The sequence below is a fragment of the Geotrypetes seraphini genome, chromosome 10 (assembly GCF_902459505.1).
Source record: "Geotrypetes seraphini chromosome 10, aGeoSer1.1, whole genome shotgun sequence".
Lineage (NCBI taxonomy): Eukaryota > Metazoa > Chordata > Amphibia > Gymnophiona > Dermophiidae > Geotrypetes > Geotrypetes seraphini.
In genome coordinates, this window is record NC_047093.1 from 22,911,070 (window position 1) to 22,927,345 (window position 16,276).

Below are 16,276 nucleotides of genomic sequence, written 5' to 3' on the forward strand. Positions count from 1 at the left end.
AGCCCCACCCTCAAACTTCTTCTCCTTGAGTTCGTAGCCGTGTTTGGAGAGCCTCCAAGCGTGCGTGGGTGTGGCATGATGATGTCACATGCATGTGCGCATACGTGTGACATCACCTCGTTGCATCCACGCATGTGCGGATGCCCTCCAGATGCAGCCCTGACTCAACGCCTGGACAGTCCTCTAAAACAGTGGTTCCCAAACCTGTCCTGGGGGACCCCCAGCCAGTCAGGTTTTCAAGATATCCCTAATGAATATGCATGAGAGAGATTTGCATATAATGAAAGTGACAGGCATGCAAATCTCTCTCATGCATATTCATTAGGGATATCTTGAAAACCTGACTGGCTGGGGGTCCCCCAGGACAGGTTTGGGAACCACTGCTCTAAAACAACGCTGCAATGTGACTGACATGCAATCGACAGCCATTTTTAAGACAGCCATTGACAAAGGCTCCGTTTATAGACTTCGGGCCCGACAGCTCTTTTAATTTTTTTATGTAATAAAATTGTTGTTTGGACCTCTTCAGGCCTCTTCTAAACCTCAAGACCAACCTCAACTCTGCACATAGGGTTACCAGATTTTATAACAGTAAATTCCAGGCACATGGCCCTGCCCCCAGCCCCGCCCAATTCCACCCAGCCTCACCCAAGTCACACCCCCTTCTGCCCCAGCCCCGCCCCCCAAACTCCTCCTCGAGCTTGGAGCTGTGTATGTACGGCCTCCAAGCGTGTGCGACATAATGATGTCACATGCATGTTTGCATGTATGTGACATCAATATGAAGCATCCACACATGCGCAGATGCCCTCCAGGTGTGGCCCCGATCTCAAGGCTTTTCAAAACCCAGACAAAGTGCCAGGTTTTGAAAAGCCATCCAGACGCCTAGACAGTCCCCTAAACCAGTGGTTTCAAACTCGCGGCCCGGGGACCACATGCGGCCCGGCAGGTACTATTTTGAGGCCTTCGGTATGTTTATCACAATCACAAAAGTAAAATAAAACAGTTTCTTGATCATCTGTCTCTTTAACTATAAATTAAAATATTATTATTAAGACTTAGCCAAAAAGAAAGATTTATAAACTATAAAGAGTTTTACCTCATGCAAAATTGTTATTTCTTTAATAAGACATTACCTATTTTTTTTCTGAGGCCCTCCAAGTACCTACAAATCCAAAACGTGGCCCTGCAAAGGGTTTGAGTTTGAGACCACTGCCCTATAGGAAGAGGAGATGCAAATGTTAAGAGCCTTAGCCAATAGGGAGAGGAGGAGATAGTGGATGCTCTGGATGAGCCATTTGGCCTTTATCTGCCATCATGTTTCTATAATCATAAAGTTCTGTGATATCACAATGCAGGTGTAAAGAGCCTTAGCCAATAGGGAGAGGAGGAGATAGTGGATGAGCCATTTGGCCTTTTATCTGCCATAAAGTTCTATGACCTCACAATGCAGGTGTAAAGAGCCTTAGCCTATAGCAGTGGTCTCAAACTCGTAGCTCGCCAGGTCCTATTTTGAGGCCTTCGGTAAGTTTTTCATAACCACAAAAGTAAAATAAAACAGTTTCTTGATCATATGTCTCTTTAGCTATAAATGACAATATTATTATTAAGACTTAGCCAAAAGGAAAGATTTATAAACTATAAAGAGTTTTATCTCATGCAAAATTGTCATTTCTTTAATAAGACATTAACTATTTTTTTCTGAGGCCCTCCAGTACCTACAAATCCAAAATGTGGCCCTGCAAAGGGTTTGAGTTGGAGACCACTGCTCTAAACGGAAGACATGTTTTGGGAAATCTGGACACCTGGCAACCCTATCTGCACAACCTGAAGCATCTGACAAGACTAGAGCTCAAAGTAGGAATGACTGCATTACTGCAAGGTGATGCTACAGTATGTAAAATGTTGCAGTCAGAACATATAGCATAAAGCTGGCATGACCTGTCACTGTCAGTTTTCAGCTAGGCCAAGGCTTACCATGATAAAGTGTAAGATTCTGTTTTGGATGTGGATTGGTAGGTTATATTTTGGACTCAGCAATTTAACCAACACATCTTTACAGAAGTCTTTCTTCACAACCAAGGACTGGAAACCTGGTCTGCAGTTCTGCATACACATTTCAAGAAGCTGGAAGGAAAGAACCAGGGCAGATGGTCATGCTGGATGACTGTTAAAAATGTGGAATTTCCAGTCACTTTTTTAAACGCAACAACACAATTCTAGCAGAAATGTTTATCTTTTGCTGTTAGTCATGGGGGATCACAAAAAAGCACTCAAAAACACCTGCAGAAAGAAGTAGATGGCAACGACTGAGAAAAGCTATTGGAGGGCCAGAATGAGTTTTGGAATTCACAAAAAAGAGCCGAAACAGCATAGTGAAGTTTGGAACATTCAGTGAAGTACTACCAAGTCTCTGCAATAAAGTAGCCCAAATATAAGGTAATTCACTAATGGCAAAAGTTTCTTTTACTTGTTTATGCTGTACATCAGGGGTGCCCAATACGTCGATCGCGATCGACCAGTAGCTCAGGTAGGCAACGTGAGTCGATCGCGGAGCCCATCCTGGGCTCCGTGATAGACTTGTGTTGCCCTCCTGATCTTCGGGCTGATCAGCCTTCCTCTCCAGTGTTCTCCCTAGGGCCTTTTAGCTGGGCGATCCGCCCAGCTGTCATCTGCCGCTGCTGAACATTAAAAAAAAACCAAAAAAAACGGCTTGGAGATTTCAGCCCGTAGCGAATTTATGCTCCGGGCTCTAACGTGTGCGTGCCGGCTTCTCTTCTCTTCCCTCCGAAACCGGAAGTTATGTCTGGGAGAGGGGGGGGGAGGGGGAGAAGGGAAGCCGGCACGCACATGTTGAGAGCCCTGAAGCAAGCGTTCGCTATGGGCTAATGCGGGAGAAAGGTTAGTGAAGCATTTGTTCTTCTTCCTGCCGGGTCCTGCCTACTTTCTGTTTCCGCGAAGGCAGGACCCGGCAGCATTTCCCCCAATAGGTTGATCACGATCTTGGGCTGATCAGCCTTCCTCTTCCCGACGGCAGAATTGACGTCGGGGAGAGGAATGTTGGTTGGCTGAAGCAGGGAGAGCTTGGGGCCTGTTATTGGTGGCGTTTGGGTCCTGGTCCCCGATGGCAATGGCAGTGGCAGTGGCTTGGGGGAGGGCAGGGAGAAAGAAAGAAAAAGGGCAGGCAGGGAGACAGAAGGAAAGAAGAGAAACAGAAAAAAAAAAAAGAAAGGGAGGCAGAGAGAAAGAAAGGGCAGGGAAGAGAAAGGAAAAGTTGGGGGAAGGAATGAGGTCTGGAGGAGAGGAAGCATACAGGCTAAAAGAAGGGAAGAAAGATTGTAAGCACAGTCATAAGAAGAAAGTGCAACCAGAGACTCATGAAATCACCAGACAAGGTAGGAAAAATGATTTTATTTTAAATTTAGTGATCAAAATGTTGTCTGAATTTATATCTGCTGTCTATATTTTACACTAAGGTCCCCTTTTACTAAACCGCGATAGAGGTTTTTAGCGCAGGGAGCCTTTGAGTGTCGAGAGCAGCGCTGGGCATTCAGCGCAGCTCCCTGCGCTAAAAACTGCTATCGTGGTTTAGTAAAAAGGGAGGGGGGTATATTTGTCTATTTTTGTATGGTTGTTACTGAGGTGATAGTGCATAGAGTCATCTGCTTTGACCTCTTTAAAAAACCCTGGAATAGGAATGATAATTAACATTTTCTATGCGTACAGTGTGCGTTGTGTTTTTTTAAAATTTTATTGTTGGTAGATCATTTTGACTTGGTCATTTAAAAAGTAGCTCGCAAGCCCAAAAAGTGTGGGCACCCCTGCTGTACATTAAACATGTAAAAGAAAATCCCTGCTCCATAGAGCTTACAATCTAATTAAAACAGACAAATAGGGGTTAAGGAATTTCTCACAGAGGGAATGATAAAACAGACACGGGTGCTTTACAAGTGAGTGGGAGCTAATGACGCTGGAGCAGAAAAAAAATCTAACAGATGGTCATGGGGGATCACAAAAAAACACTCAAAAACAGTTAGGGGTTAAAAGCAGTCTTGAAAAAATGGGCTTTTAGCCTAGATTTGAACACTGAGAGACGGAACTTGACACATTGACTCAGGCAGTCTGATCCAGGCATACGGTGCAGCAAGATAGAAGGGATGGAGTCTGGGATTGGCAGTAGAGGAGAAGGGCACATGTCATGTAGGAAGTCAGCTGGCACAGATGACTCTCCTCCTGGCCCGCATCTCTCCTCCTCTCCACGCACCTCCCCCGAAGCGGTTCAGGACCAGATGGGCTTCCACGCACGCACGGACGTCGATGTGATGACATCACGCATGCACATGACATCATCACATCGACGTCCGCGCACTTCCGGGTGCCTTTCGGCCGGTGCACTGGATTTAGAGTGCTGCCGGCCAGAAAGTTTGCGAGACACTGGATTAAGTGCTGAATTTTTGCATTTAACACACTAATGCCAACTCTACCTCTGAACACCCCCTCCCCCCCCCCCAAAAAAAAAAAAAGCTGGTCTTCAGTTTGACACTAACCAGTTGTTTTCAGTGGCCACTAACCAGTTAAGTCCCGCTGAAAATTAGTGGTTTTTCTCCGAACAGGCAATTTAACCATCCGGGAAATGTTATGGCCAGTTAAATTGCTTTGAATATTGATCCCTAGGTGTTGTCTTTTCACAAAGCTGGGACTGTCTCAGGGGCTTGTATAAGAGTACTGGGTTCCTTACACTCCTTTCAATTAACTTTTAAGCCTGTAGATCCCCCCCCTCCCTGAGACATAAATTTTATAATTAAATTCAACAATCATGATTATCCAAACACCACCTTTTCCACAACAATCCTGTAACAATTCATAACTTGACATCAACTTTGTATGTATTGTGTGTATTGAAATAAGAGCTGGCTCAATCATTAGGCAGGACTATGCGACCACCTAGGGCAGCCGCTTATGGGAGTCTTGAAAGAGTAACTGGAGTCAAAGCAAAACAACATATCCAGACTCGATGAAGTTACAGGGAAATATTTAAGACCACTCAGAGAATAGTTAAGCTCTGGAATGCGTTGCCAGAGATTGTGGTAAGAGCGGATAGTGTAGTTGGTTTTAAGAAAGGTTTGGACAATTTCCTGGAGGAAAAGTCCATAGTCTGTTAATGAGTCAGACATGCGGAAAGCCACTGCTTGCCCTGGATCGGTAACGTGGAATGTTGCTATTCTTTGGGATTCTAGAATCTTGTCACTCTCTGGGATTCCGGAATCTTGCTATTCTTTGACATTCTGTATGGATTGTTGCCACTCCTTGGGCTTTGGCCAGGTACTAGGGACCTGGATTGGGCACCGTGAGAATGGGTTACTCGGCTTGATGGATCATTGGTCTGACCCAATAAGGCTATTCTTATGTTCTTATGATAGGACCAAGGTAAGATGATATCAAAATCTTAATCTATATGACAAAGGCATATCTAAAGAGAATGGTTTTTAGGCTAGATTTAAATTTGGTGGCATTTGGTTCTCATCTCATGTTCAATGGACGAGAGTTCCACAGTGAGGGAGCTATAACTGAACAAATTGTCTTACGAGTTGAACCATAAAATATCTGGTGAACTGAAGGAATTGATAATAGCTGTTGCGGAGTTGATCGTAGCAATCTGGAGGATGTACATATATATGGGATCAGAAATCTTCAAAGGTTTAGGAGAAGAGCCAGGCTTTCACCTGCTTCCTGAGGTAGAAATGGTAGAGGCGAAGCCTCTCAGGGAGTGTGATCCAAAGTGTAGGGCTATGTCTGAGAAGGCTCATTGCTAGTCCTTTCAAGCGTGTATGCTTAAGAGTCCTCCCAAGGAGTATCCCCAGAGATCTTGGAAGTGTAGAGAGGGAGATCCAGTTCTTCAAATTTGAAAATGACCCACCCTCCCTGCAGGTAAAGAATGTGCTAATGGTTCTTTAGTTGGTAGGATGTATTGCCACGCCCCAGAAACTGCCGCACGATGAAAATCCGTTTCCATGTATTGCTTTTCCTCTGTCAAAAACACCCGCAGGAAGGTCTCTTTTTAATGCCAACCACAAATGCTGCTTTGCATTTAAGGATTGCAACTGCGCTAATGAGTTCCTCTCAATTAACAGACAGTATGCATTAGTTCCACAGTAAGCATATATAAAATAAACATTAATATTCATGTGACATGTGTCCTCGGTGTGTAGTCAGAAGTGATGGGCACACCGACCCGAAGGTGGAAGCTCTATGCCAGGGGGTCCTCAAACTTTTAAAACAGGGGGTCAGTTCGCGGTCCCTCAGACTGTTGGGTGCCGGACTATAGAAACATAGAAATAGACGGCAGATAAGGGCCACGGCCCATCTAGTCTGCCCACCCCAATGACCCTCCCCTACCTTTCTCTGTGAATAGATCCCACGTGTCTATCCCATTTGGCCTTAAAATCAGGCACGCTGCTGGCCTCAATCACCTGAAGTTATTCCAGCGATCAACCACCCTTTCAGTGAAAAAGAATTTCCTGGTGTCCCCGTGCAGTTTCCCGCCCCTGATTTTCCACGGATGCCCCCTTGTTGCCGCGGGACCCTTGAAAAAGAAGATATCTTCTTCCACCTTGATGCGGCCCGTGAGATACTTGAATGTCTCGATCATGTCACCCCTCTCTCTGCGTTCCTCGAGTGAGTACAGCTGCAACTTATCCAGCTGTTCCTCGTACGGGAGATCCTTGAGTCCCGAGACCATCCGGGTGGCCATTCTCTGGACCGACTATAGTTTGAAAAACAAAACAACAACCATGAACGAATTCCCATGCACACTGCACATATCTTATTTGTAGTGCCAAAAAAACCCCAAACAAACAAAGAAAAAATGTGAAAGAATAATACAATATTTAAAATGAAGAACAATTTTAACCAACACGTCCTCGGCCCCAGCGCTTCATGTCACCGCAATCTCCCGGCCGACGCTAATGACGACGCTGGAGCAGAAAAAAATCTAGGAGATGGTCATGGGGGATCACAACAAATCACTCAAAAACACCTGCAGAAAGAAGTAGATGGTAACGACCGAGAAAAGCTATTGGAGGGCCAGAATGAGTTTTGGAATTCACAAAAAAAGAGCCGAAAAAGCATAGTGAAGTTTGGAACATTCAGTGAAGTACTACCAAGTCCCTGCAATAAAGTAGCCCAAATATAAGGCAATTCACTAACGGCAAAAGGTTCCCGCCAGCCGTACCGAACTTCCACGAAACCCTCCCAGCGGCAGCAGGTCTGTGCGCATCAGCCCACACGCTCAGCAGATGGGTCGTGCCGCACGGAAGCGCTGTCTGTCTGGCCGTCCAGCTCACGTGAAGGGGTTACTGGTGGCGTGTAGTGAGGAGCGATACAAATTGCAGAGCGCTATAGTGGGAAAGCCACAATGGAGCAGGTCAGCAATGGTTAGGAACACGAGCAATCAAATCTCCTGTGCGGTCCGGCTAAATGACTTTGGAGGGCCTTATCCGGCCCGCAGGCTGTAGTTTGAGAATCTCTGCTCTAAGCTTTATTTTAATTGACTTCCCACCGTGCTTATCCATCATGTGCTGAAATAAACTCAATTAAGTGCACAAATAGTGAATGAATCAAAATTATGTAAGTATATATAGGGTGACCCGTCAAAAGCGCGCAGGACTTTGGCGTGCCGAGAATCCCATGGTGAAATTTGCACACAGGACAAATGTGCGCTGCCACTTCTGCCATTCCTGTTAGCGCTCTGAGGGTGAGTGTGTGTGTGGGGGGAACCCCTCCACTTACATTTAGAAGTAGAGGTCTGCACGGGAACGGGGATCGCGGGAATCCCACGGGAATCCCCCCTAACCCAGGGGACTCCCATGGGGACCCTCTCTGGCTCAGGGGACTCCCACGGGGACCCCCCTCTAGCCAACGCGACTCCCACGGGGATGGAAGGCTTTGGAAGCAGGGTTCGTCCATATAATATATTGGACACGTCAGCCTTAGTTAAAGAGGGGGTTTATAAGTCAATTACCTGAACAGAAAACAAAAAAAAAGGGTTCCACCAAAGAGATTCCACAAGGAAAACAGCAGAGCAAACACAAAAGAAACTGTGGAATTGATGATCCTGTCAGAAGTAATTGCTGCTTTTTATGGGGATGGGCGGGGATGGAGGTAATTCCTTGCGGGGATAGGTGGGGACGGAGGGGATCCTGGTGGGGACGGAGAGGATCCTTAAGGGGACGGGCAGGATTTCTGTCCCCGCGCAACTCTCTACTTAGAAGTCCTCGTGCTACCATTGAGGGGGAGGGGGATGTGGTGGTGGTGGGGAACTCCAATACACTGAAAAATTCCAAAGAATGAAAATTGGAAGGAAAACGGGACTTTTCAGTGTACTGGGGGGGGGGGGGTCCCCCCATCCCCTCCATGGAAGTGCAAACTCTTCTAAGTGTAGTCGGGGGTTTCCTCCCATACCCCCCTCAGAGCGCAAATGGGAACGGAGGAAGCGGCAGCACACATTCGTCCTACATGCAAATGTTGCCACGGGATTCTCAGTGTGCCAAAGTCCTGTGCGCTTTAGTTATGGAACCATACGCAACCTAAAAACCAGCTTTGTTCAATGTAATGTAATCTCCTGGAAATGTCCAGCTATCTTCAAATGTAATCCGCTTCGAACCGCAAGGTACAGGCAGAATAGAAATCACTAATGTAATGTAATATATGCTTCCTGGGTTCATAGACAACAACACGGAAGACGAAGGCGCGCGCCGACAACTGAGCGCAAGACGGAGGCGCGCGCTGAAGAAAATTACTGTTTTTAGGGGCTCCGACGGGGGGTTTTGTTGGGGAGCACCCCCAGTTTACTTAATACAAATCGTGCCGGTGTTGTGGGGGGCTTGGGGGGTTGTACCCCCCCACATTTTACTGAAAACTTCACTTTATCCCCCCACAACGCCCCCACAATGCGGCGCGATCTGTATTAAGTAAAGTGGGGGGGTTCCCCCCCACGCCCCCCTGTTGGAGCCCTAAAAACAGTAATTTTCTTCGGCACGCGCTTCCGCACTGTGCTCAATTGTCTGCTCGCGCCTTTGTCCCGGCGCGCTTTTGACCTGACACCTGCTTCCTGTGCAAGAAATACAACAGTTTGTATAAAAAAGACACACTGAGGACACACTTCACATGAATATTAATATTTCTTTTATATTAATATTGGTATGCTTACTGTGGATCGAATGCATATTGTCTGTTAATTGAGAGGAACTCTTTTATCGCAGTCGTTAACTTGTTCCTCAAATTGGGTTTGTGTTGAACTGCATTTGAGGATGGCAATTTCCAGTCAGGTCATGTTACCCAGCTACACTGCTCTCAGTGGCGCAGCGAGGGTGAGAGGTTCCTAGGGCGTCCCCACCCTCATCTTCACCCCCCTCGCTCCTTCCCCGCTCCCCCCTGCCACGCACGCACCCCCCTACCCTTCCCTCGTCCCTCTAGTTGTTCACCGCCGTGAGCAACAAGAACTTCAACGTGCTCCTTGCGACGCCGTCAGCTCTCCCTCCGATGCCACTTCCTATGCGGGCGCCCGGAAGTGGCGTCAGCGGGAGAGAAGAGCACGCTGAAGTTGTCCCTCGCGGCTAGAAACTACAGGGGATGGGAAGGGGGCAAGCACGTGGCTAGGAGTGGGAAAAAGTGGGGGAGCGGAGAGGAAGGGGGTACTGGCGCCCCTAGCAACATGGTACCCGGGGCAGACTCTCCCTTCCCCCCCTTACTACACTAACTGCTCTCCCTCTATATATTTGCAAGTGTTTCTGCTAACTTTATTAACAGTAGCTCCAGGATTTCCCCAAAACTATCTAGTTATCTGTAGAATTCAAGGAACAAGATTTGAATCTCTTTCTAGCTTCCAAAATTCATGCAATATTGAAACAATGGTAGTACAGAAAGTTTGTGAGTTCAGCTGTTACTATGTAAATATTGAGCTAAGCAAGATAAACTTGTATCCGAGAAAGGCTTCAAAATAGTTTCCCATCTGTTGATTGTATCCAAGGTAACTTGAAAGTTCATATTGAAGTAACAATTGTTTTGAACTTCCAGATGTTGCAGAGAGGCCCGGTTCCTCTCTTGCCGCTGAACTGAGACCAAGCCTGCCCATCCCAGTCAGAGCAGGTAATGCAGCTGCTTCACCAAATCAAATGACAGAAACGGTGACTTGGCAGCACATATACCAGGAGTTGGCAACCTCAGTCCTCAAGGGCTGCAGCCCAGTTGGGTTTTCAGCGTTTCCCTAATTTATATGCATGTGCTGCCCACATCGTACGAACACACACATCTCATGCATAGTCATTGGGATATCAGATGTCCGGATTTCCCCGGACGGCTTATCAAAACCTGCCACTTTGTCCGGGTTTTGAAAAGCTTCCCGTCAAAATCGTGTCAGGAAGGGGTATGAGCGGACGCAATGCGGTGATGTCACATACATGCATGCATGCATGGATGGCGTCATTGCATTGCGTCCGTGCACGCGCGGATGCTGGCTGGGGCGGGGCTGTGGGCCGGAATTGGGATGTGACAGACGGAATGGGGCGTGGCTGGGGGGGCGTGGCCATGGGATCCGGATTTTTCCCTAGGGAAAATCTGGTAACCCTAGTCATCAGGGAAACCCTTATAATCCAACTAAGTTGATATCCTCGAGGGCAGAGGTTGCCCGCCCCTGACATATGCAGTACACCCTCAAGCAAAACTCTTAAGATTGTTATGGAAATATAAAAATGGGAACCGAGAGCTGGCTGAGAAAGTCTCAAAGAAGGCTTAAGCTTCTTTTTTAGACTGAGAAGATTATATATACACTTCCCCCTCCCTATTTGCGGTTCCGACGTTCACAGTTTCACTTATTTGCGATTTTTTCCCCAGCATCTCCCCCCCCCCCCCCCCGAGAACTGGAAAAAAAACCCAAAACGGCCCTGGTACTTGGATCAGGGCGAAAAAGGAGGTGATCGGAGGTGGAGGGGGGCCTCAACACAATAACAGACCGGTTCATCTTTGCGGCGATGTGAGAGAAATGAAGAGCACCGAGAAGCTGGACCCTGGAGAGAGCGGTCAGGGCCACGCAGACCTAAACATACTCACGCAAGCAGGCTCCAGCCGCTCCCTGGCCTTTTCCGACACAGGCTGCCCGGCTCAGGTCCTATGCACTCAGAGAGGAACGATCTCCCCTCTCAGCATCCTATAACCCTGCCTATCATCCCCCACCCCGGCTTGCGCCTCTTACCTGCATCCTCCCGCCGCCGCCTCTTTGCTCCCCCGGCCCAACACCGAAGCAGGGAAAGAGGAGACCCAAGCACCCACATTTTTGCATAGGCTGGGCTAGGGAGGACATTGATAGGAGCTCCAGTAACTTGGAACATTAGGCCGTTGCTAGGCAGATTTTACGTTATATCCACAAGCAACGAGATGGTTGGATGGGTTGGAGTTAGTTTTGACGGCAACTCCAGAAGTTGGGAGCTAAGGACAGTAGCGGGCGGACTTTAAAGTCTATGGTTCAGAAATATCAAAGAAAAAAAGGACAATTTCATTTTATTATGAATTTATAATGCAGACTGGATGGACCGTTCAGGTCTTTTATCTGCTGTCATTTACTATGTTACAAGCAAGGATTTTTTTTTTTTAATGGGTTGCATTTGCTGTAAGACATTATATGGATTAATACTTACTTAACTTGTGAATCATTTTATGGATAGAAATCCAACCTTGCGCAAACATCATTTAGTAGTAAAGGGCTGTATTTATAAGCGGGTTTTTTCCCAACTGCTCCCTAGGGTGAACCACTCTCTTTCGGAATCCAGTAGAGCTAAAAAGGTTTGTTAGATTTTCTTTTTCATAAAGCAATTCAATCTGCATCCAGACATACTCACAGAATTAGCTTATGAATATTTATACTAGGTGCAGATGGCTCTGGCCTTGAGTATCACAACAGGCATGGTTTTCAGGATATGAGATAGACCTCTATATTCTTCCACTATATACAAATCTATCTTAATATGTACTACCCATGGATATCCTGAAAACCAGACCCGTCTGTGGTGCTGAAGGACCGGAGTCGTCCATTAAAAAAAAAAAAAATTAATACTACCTACAGAGAGGGAGAATTTAAGTTCCTTCTGGTTATAATTTTTGGAAATCCTCTTCTTTAAGGCTCTTACAGCATCCTTTGGCCTGTCACATGAAGAAAGGGAGAGAGAGAACAGTTAATGATATGAATAATGACAACAAAGAGAAATTGTCTATGATTTATGCTTTATAGGGGGAAAGTTACCCATTTCCAAGGTAGAGCTTTTCTGGGCCAGTCCTGGTTTTGCACTTATACCCAAAGCAGTGCGGGATTTGCAGACTCTGATCCTGACCATTAACATCCAGGACCGCCCCAAAATCTCCTGCCTAGAACTGAGCAACTTGGCATCTCTGCATGCTGTTCACTAATATCCACAGAGATAAAATAAGCACGTTTGTACACATTTACCAAAGACCCCCATATCCTCCTGCTGACCTGTCTTTTTGAAAAGGGAATCTCCCTTTGAAAATAAGATTGCACCCCCCCCCCCCCTCTCCGGTATAAACCACTTGAGAGCTTAGAAGTCTCTCTCTCTTTCCCCTACAGAGCATTTCAGTCATGTTCTCTTTTTATTTCAAATTCAAATGAAAAAAATAAATAAATAACGCACCCATCTTCAGTTGTGTTTATGACATCACAGATATTCAAGAACTGTCCCCAGTCTTCAGAATGGTTTGTGCCAAGAGTATTCCTTTCTATAAAAGAAGATGAGGAGTTACTTTGGTAAAATTCTGCAGGCACCATCGGGTGAAATTCTTCTCTGTCAGGCCCATAGAAGGAAACCAAAAAAAACTCTGTGGAGTGACGATGTTCCTAAATGGACTTTATTTGAAAGTGTCAAAGTTCCAAAGGTACACTGAAATCATCCACATAAAATAATTCCATCCACATAAAAGTAAATCATCTACATAAGAGCCTTAGAAGACCAAGCCGCTAGGGATACAGGACCCAACACGGTCCGCGTTTCGACAAAAAGTCTTCTTCAGGGGTCCCTGGAGGTCCTATAAAAGTGAATACATGGGACACATAAAAGCCTTAAAGGACCTAGTCCGCTAGGAATACAGGACCCAACACGGTCCGCGTTTCGACAAAAAGTCTTCTTCAGGGGTCCCTGGAGGTCCTATAAAAGTGAATACATGGGACACATAAAAGCCTTAAAGGACCTAGTCCGCTAGGGATACAGGACCCAACACGGTCTGCGTATCGACAAAAAGTCTTCTTCAGGGGTCCCTGGGGGTCCTATAAAGGTGAGTATGTGGGAAACAATTGTGTGGTGAGCCGGAAGTGAGACACCACACAATTGTTTCCCACATACTCACCTTTAAAGGACTCCCAGGGACCCCTGAAGAAGACTTTTTGTCGAAACGCGGACCGTGTTGGGTCCTGTATTCCTAGCGGACTAGGTCCTTTAAGGCTCTTATGTGGATGATTTACTTTTATGTGGATGGAATTATTTTATGTGGATGATTTCAGTGTACCTTTGGAACTTTGACACTTTCAAATAAAGTCCATTTAGGAACATCGTCACTTCACAGAGTTTTTTTTGGATTTCTCTGGATTTTCTTCTTTGTGGATATTTTGGGGTCAATTCCTTTTGTTTTTAGGCCCATAGAAGGACCAGCTAAGAATATGCCATAGTAAGTCAGCAGACCAATGGTCCAGTAACTTGTTCCCAACAGTGGTCAATCTAGGTCACAAGTTCCTCGCAGAATCCTAAAGAGCAGCAAGATTCCAAGCTACCAATCCCAGGGCAAGCAGTGGTTTCTCCCGTGTCTGTCTCATTAGCAGACTGTGAACTTTTCCTCCAGGAACTTGTCCAAACTTTTTTAAACCCAGCTACACTAACTGCTGTTACCACATCCTCTGGCAATGAGTTCCAGAGCCTAGAGTATTTTGCTGCAATAGTAAACCTAGTCTTACATGTGTACATACATAGGATGATTGATTTGATATAAACATGTGTATATAAGTAGGATGATCAATGTGCCAGTAACATTAGGATGATAGATTATGGCATAATCATGCCGGTATTAATAACTCAGTATTGCAACACCACCACAGAGCTCCGTGTATTTCAGTATAGAGCCCATGTATTGTAACACCTCACAAAAGCTCTATACCAGGGGTGTCCAATGTCGGTCCTCGAGGGCCGCAATCCAGTCGGGTTTTCAGGATTTCCCCAATGAATATGCATGAAATCTATTTGCGTGCACTGCTTTCAATGCATATTCATTGGGGAAATCCTGAAAACCCGACTGGATTACGGCCCTCAAGGAGGGACTTCGAGATCCCTGCTGTATAGTAACCCTCTATCTCAGGGTTAGGGAACTCCGGTCCTTGAGAGCCGTATTCCAGTCGGGTTTTTAGGATTTCTCCAATGAATATGCATTGAAATCTATTTGCATGCACTGCTTTCAATGCATATTCATTGGGGAAATCCTGAAAACCCGACTGGATTGTGGCCCTCGAGGACCGACATTGGACACCCCTGCTCTATGCAAATCTGTATGGTAACATCTCTACAGAAGCTCATGTATTGTAGTGCTTTTGCAGAGGCTCATGTAGATTGCTCTGAATTGGCTCTCCAGTCATTAGTAACATCCTCTATCTCCCCTGCCTCGCAGTCATGATAAAACAACTACAAACAGTACAAAAAACAGCCCTGAGACTGATCTATTCGCTGAAGAAATAAGACCATATCACCACCGCCTACCTCGACTCACACTGGCTCCCAATACAAGCAAGAATACGATTCAAATTCTACTGCCTACTATTTAAAACCACGAATGGAGACAGCCCAGCCTACTTGAACTGCCTTATCCGAACTACCACAACCAGGCAAAGGAGAACCCAGACACCATTCACGCACCCCCCCAATCAGAGGCGTCAAAACGCAAAAAAAAAAATGTACGATGGCCTACTGGCCACGCAGGCAGCGAAACTAGACCACCAACTATCCAATCTACTGATCACGACACCAGACTACAAAACTTTCAGAAAAGAAATACAAACCCTGCTCTTCAAGAAATCCATCAAAACAAACTAACACCGCAGGAAGCACTTCAGTCCCCCGAAGTAACCCGTTCAACTCTGTAACTCTTCTGGAAATGTCCAGATAACCTCTTAAGTAATCCGCCTTGAACCGCAAGGTAATGGCGGAATAAAAGGCATCAATGCTCTCGATAAACATAGGACTCCTTTCACAAAGGTGCGCTAGGGCCTTAACGTGTGTTAAATTCTCAAGCGCGCTAGCCGCTACCGCCTCCTTTTCAGCAGGCGGTAGATTTCCGGCTACCGCGCGCAGTAATTTTGTGCATGCGCTAAAAACCCCAGCGCGCCTTCGCAAAGGGAGCCCATAATCTAATTGCCACCGGGAGAATATTGCGGAATTTTGCTATCTGAATCGTAAAAGATTTTCCCGCAAAGCCTCTAAAAGACAGGAATTGCAACACACGACTCGTATAAGTTCGCCGACTCTCAAAGCCACTCGCAAGAGATATTAATGATGTCGGCTGGAACTGGCAAAATCTCCCACGGAAGAAATACAGAAATCAACTTAATTCTCTGGCAGATTGGTAGGCAGTGAAGCAGCGTTAGTGAAACTGTGTGCAAGCGTCTTTTCTCAGACCGTCAGAGGGATAAAGAACGCAGAAAACAAACTGGGCGATATCCTGTGGGCGTCTGAACGCGTACGACTGGCACACGGGCGAGGTCCTAAGCTACAGCAGGGCAGACTAGCTGGGCCAATTTATATATTTATTTCATTTTAAAAATTTATATACTGTTTAAACCTAAACATAGAAACATAGAAATAGACGGCAGCTAAGGGCCACGGCCCATCTAGTCTGCCCACCTTAATGTCCCTCCCCTACCTTTGCCCTGTGAATAGATCCCATGTGCCGATCCCATTTGGCCTTAAAATCAGGCACGCTGCTGGCCTCAATCACCTGTAGTGGAAGACTATTCCAGCGATCAACCACTCTTTCAGTGAAAAAGAATTTCCTGGTGTCACCTCGTAGTTTCCCGCCCCTGATTTTCAACGGATGCCCTCTTGTTGTCGTGGGACCCTTGAAAAAGAAGATATCTTCCTCCGCCTCGATGCGGCCCGTAAGATACTTGAACGTCTCGATCATGTCCCCCCTCTCTCTGCGCTCCTCGAGCGAGTATAGCTGTAATTTGTCAAGCCGT

At 46.2% G+C, this 16,276-nt stretch overlaps 1 protein-coding gene across 5 annotated transcripts in view; it reads right to left on the minus strand.

The window, feature by feature from the left end:
• TOM1L1 (target of myb1 like 1 membrane trafficking protein) overlaps positions 1-16,276 on the minus strand; it is a 108,864-nt gene that overhangs the window by 58,790 nt on the left and 33,798 nt on the right. For 3 of the 5 annotated variants that reach the window (XM_033961329.1, XM_033961330.1, XM_033961328.1), the window contains exons 2-4: positions 12,699-12,783; positions 12,114-12,192; positions 1,978-2,127 (exon numbers count right to left, since the gene is read on the minus strand). In XM_033961329.1, coding sequence (XP_033817220.1) covers positions 1,978-2,127; positions 12,114-12,192; positions 12,699-12,783 — 314 coding nt within the window. Of the gene's footprint in view, positions 1-1,977; positions 2,128-12,109; positions 12,193-12,698; positions 12,784-16,276 lie in introns of those variants that run through there. The other 2 variants (XM_033961332.1, XM_033961331.1) reach the window with 2 other exon arrangements.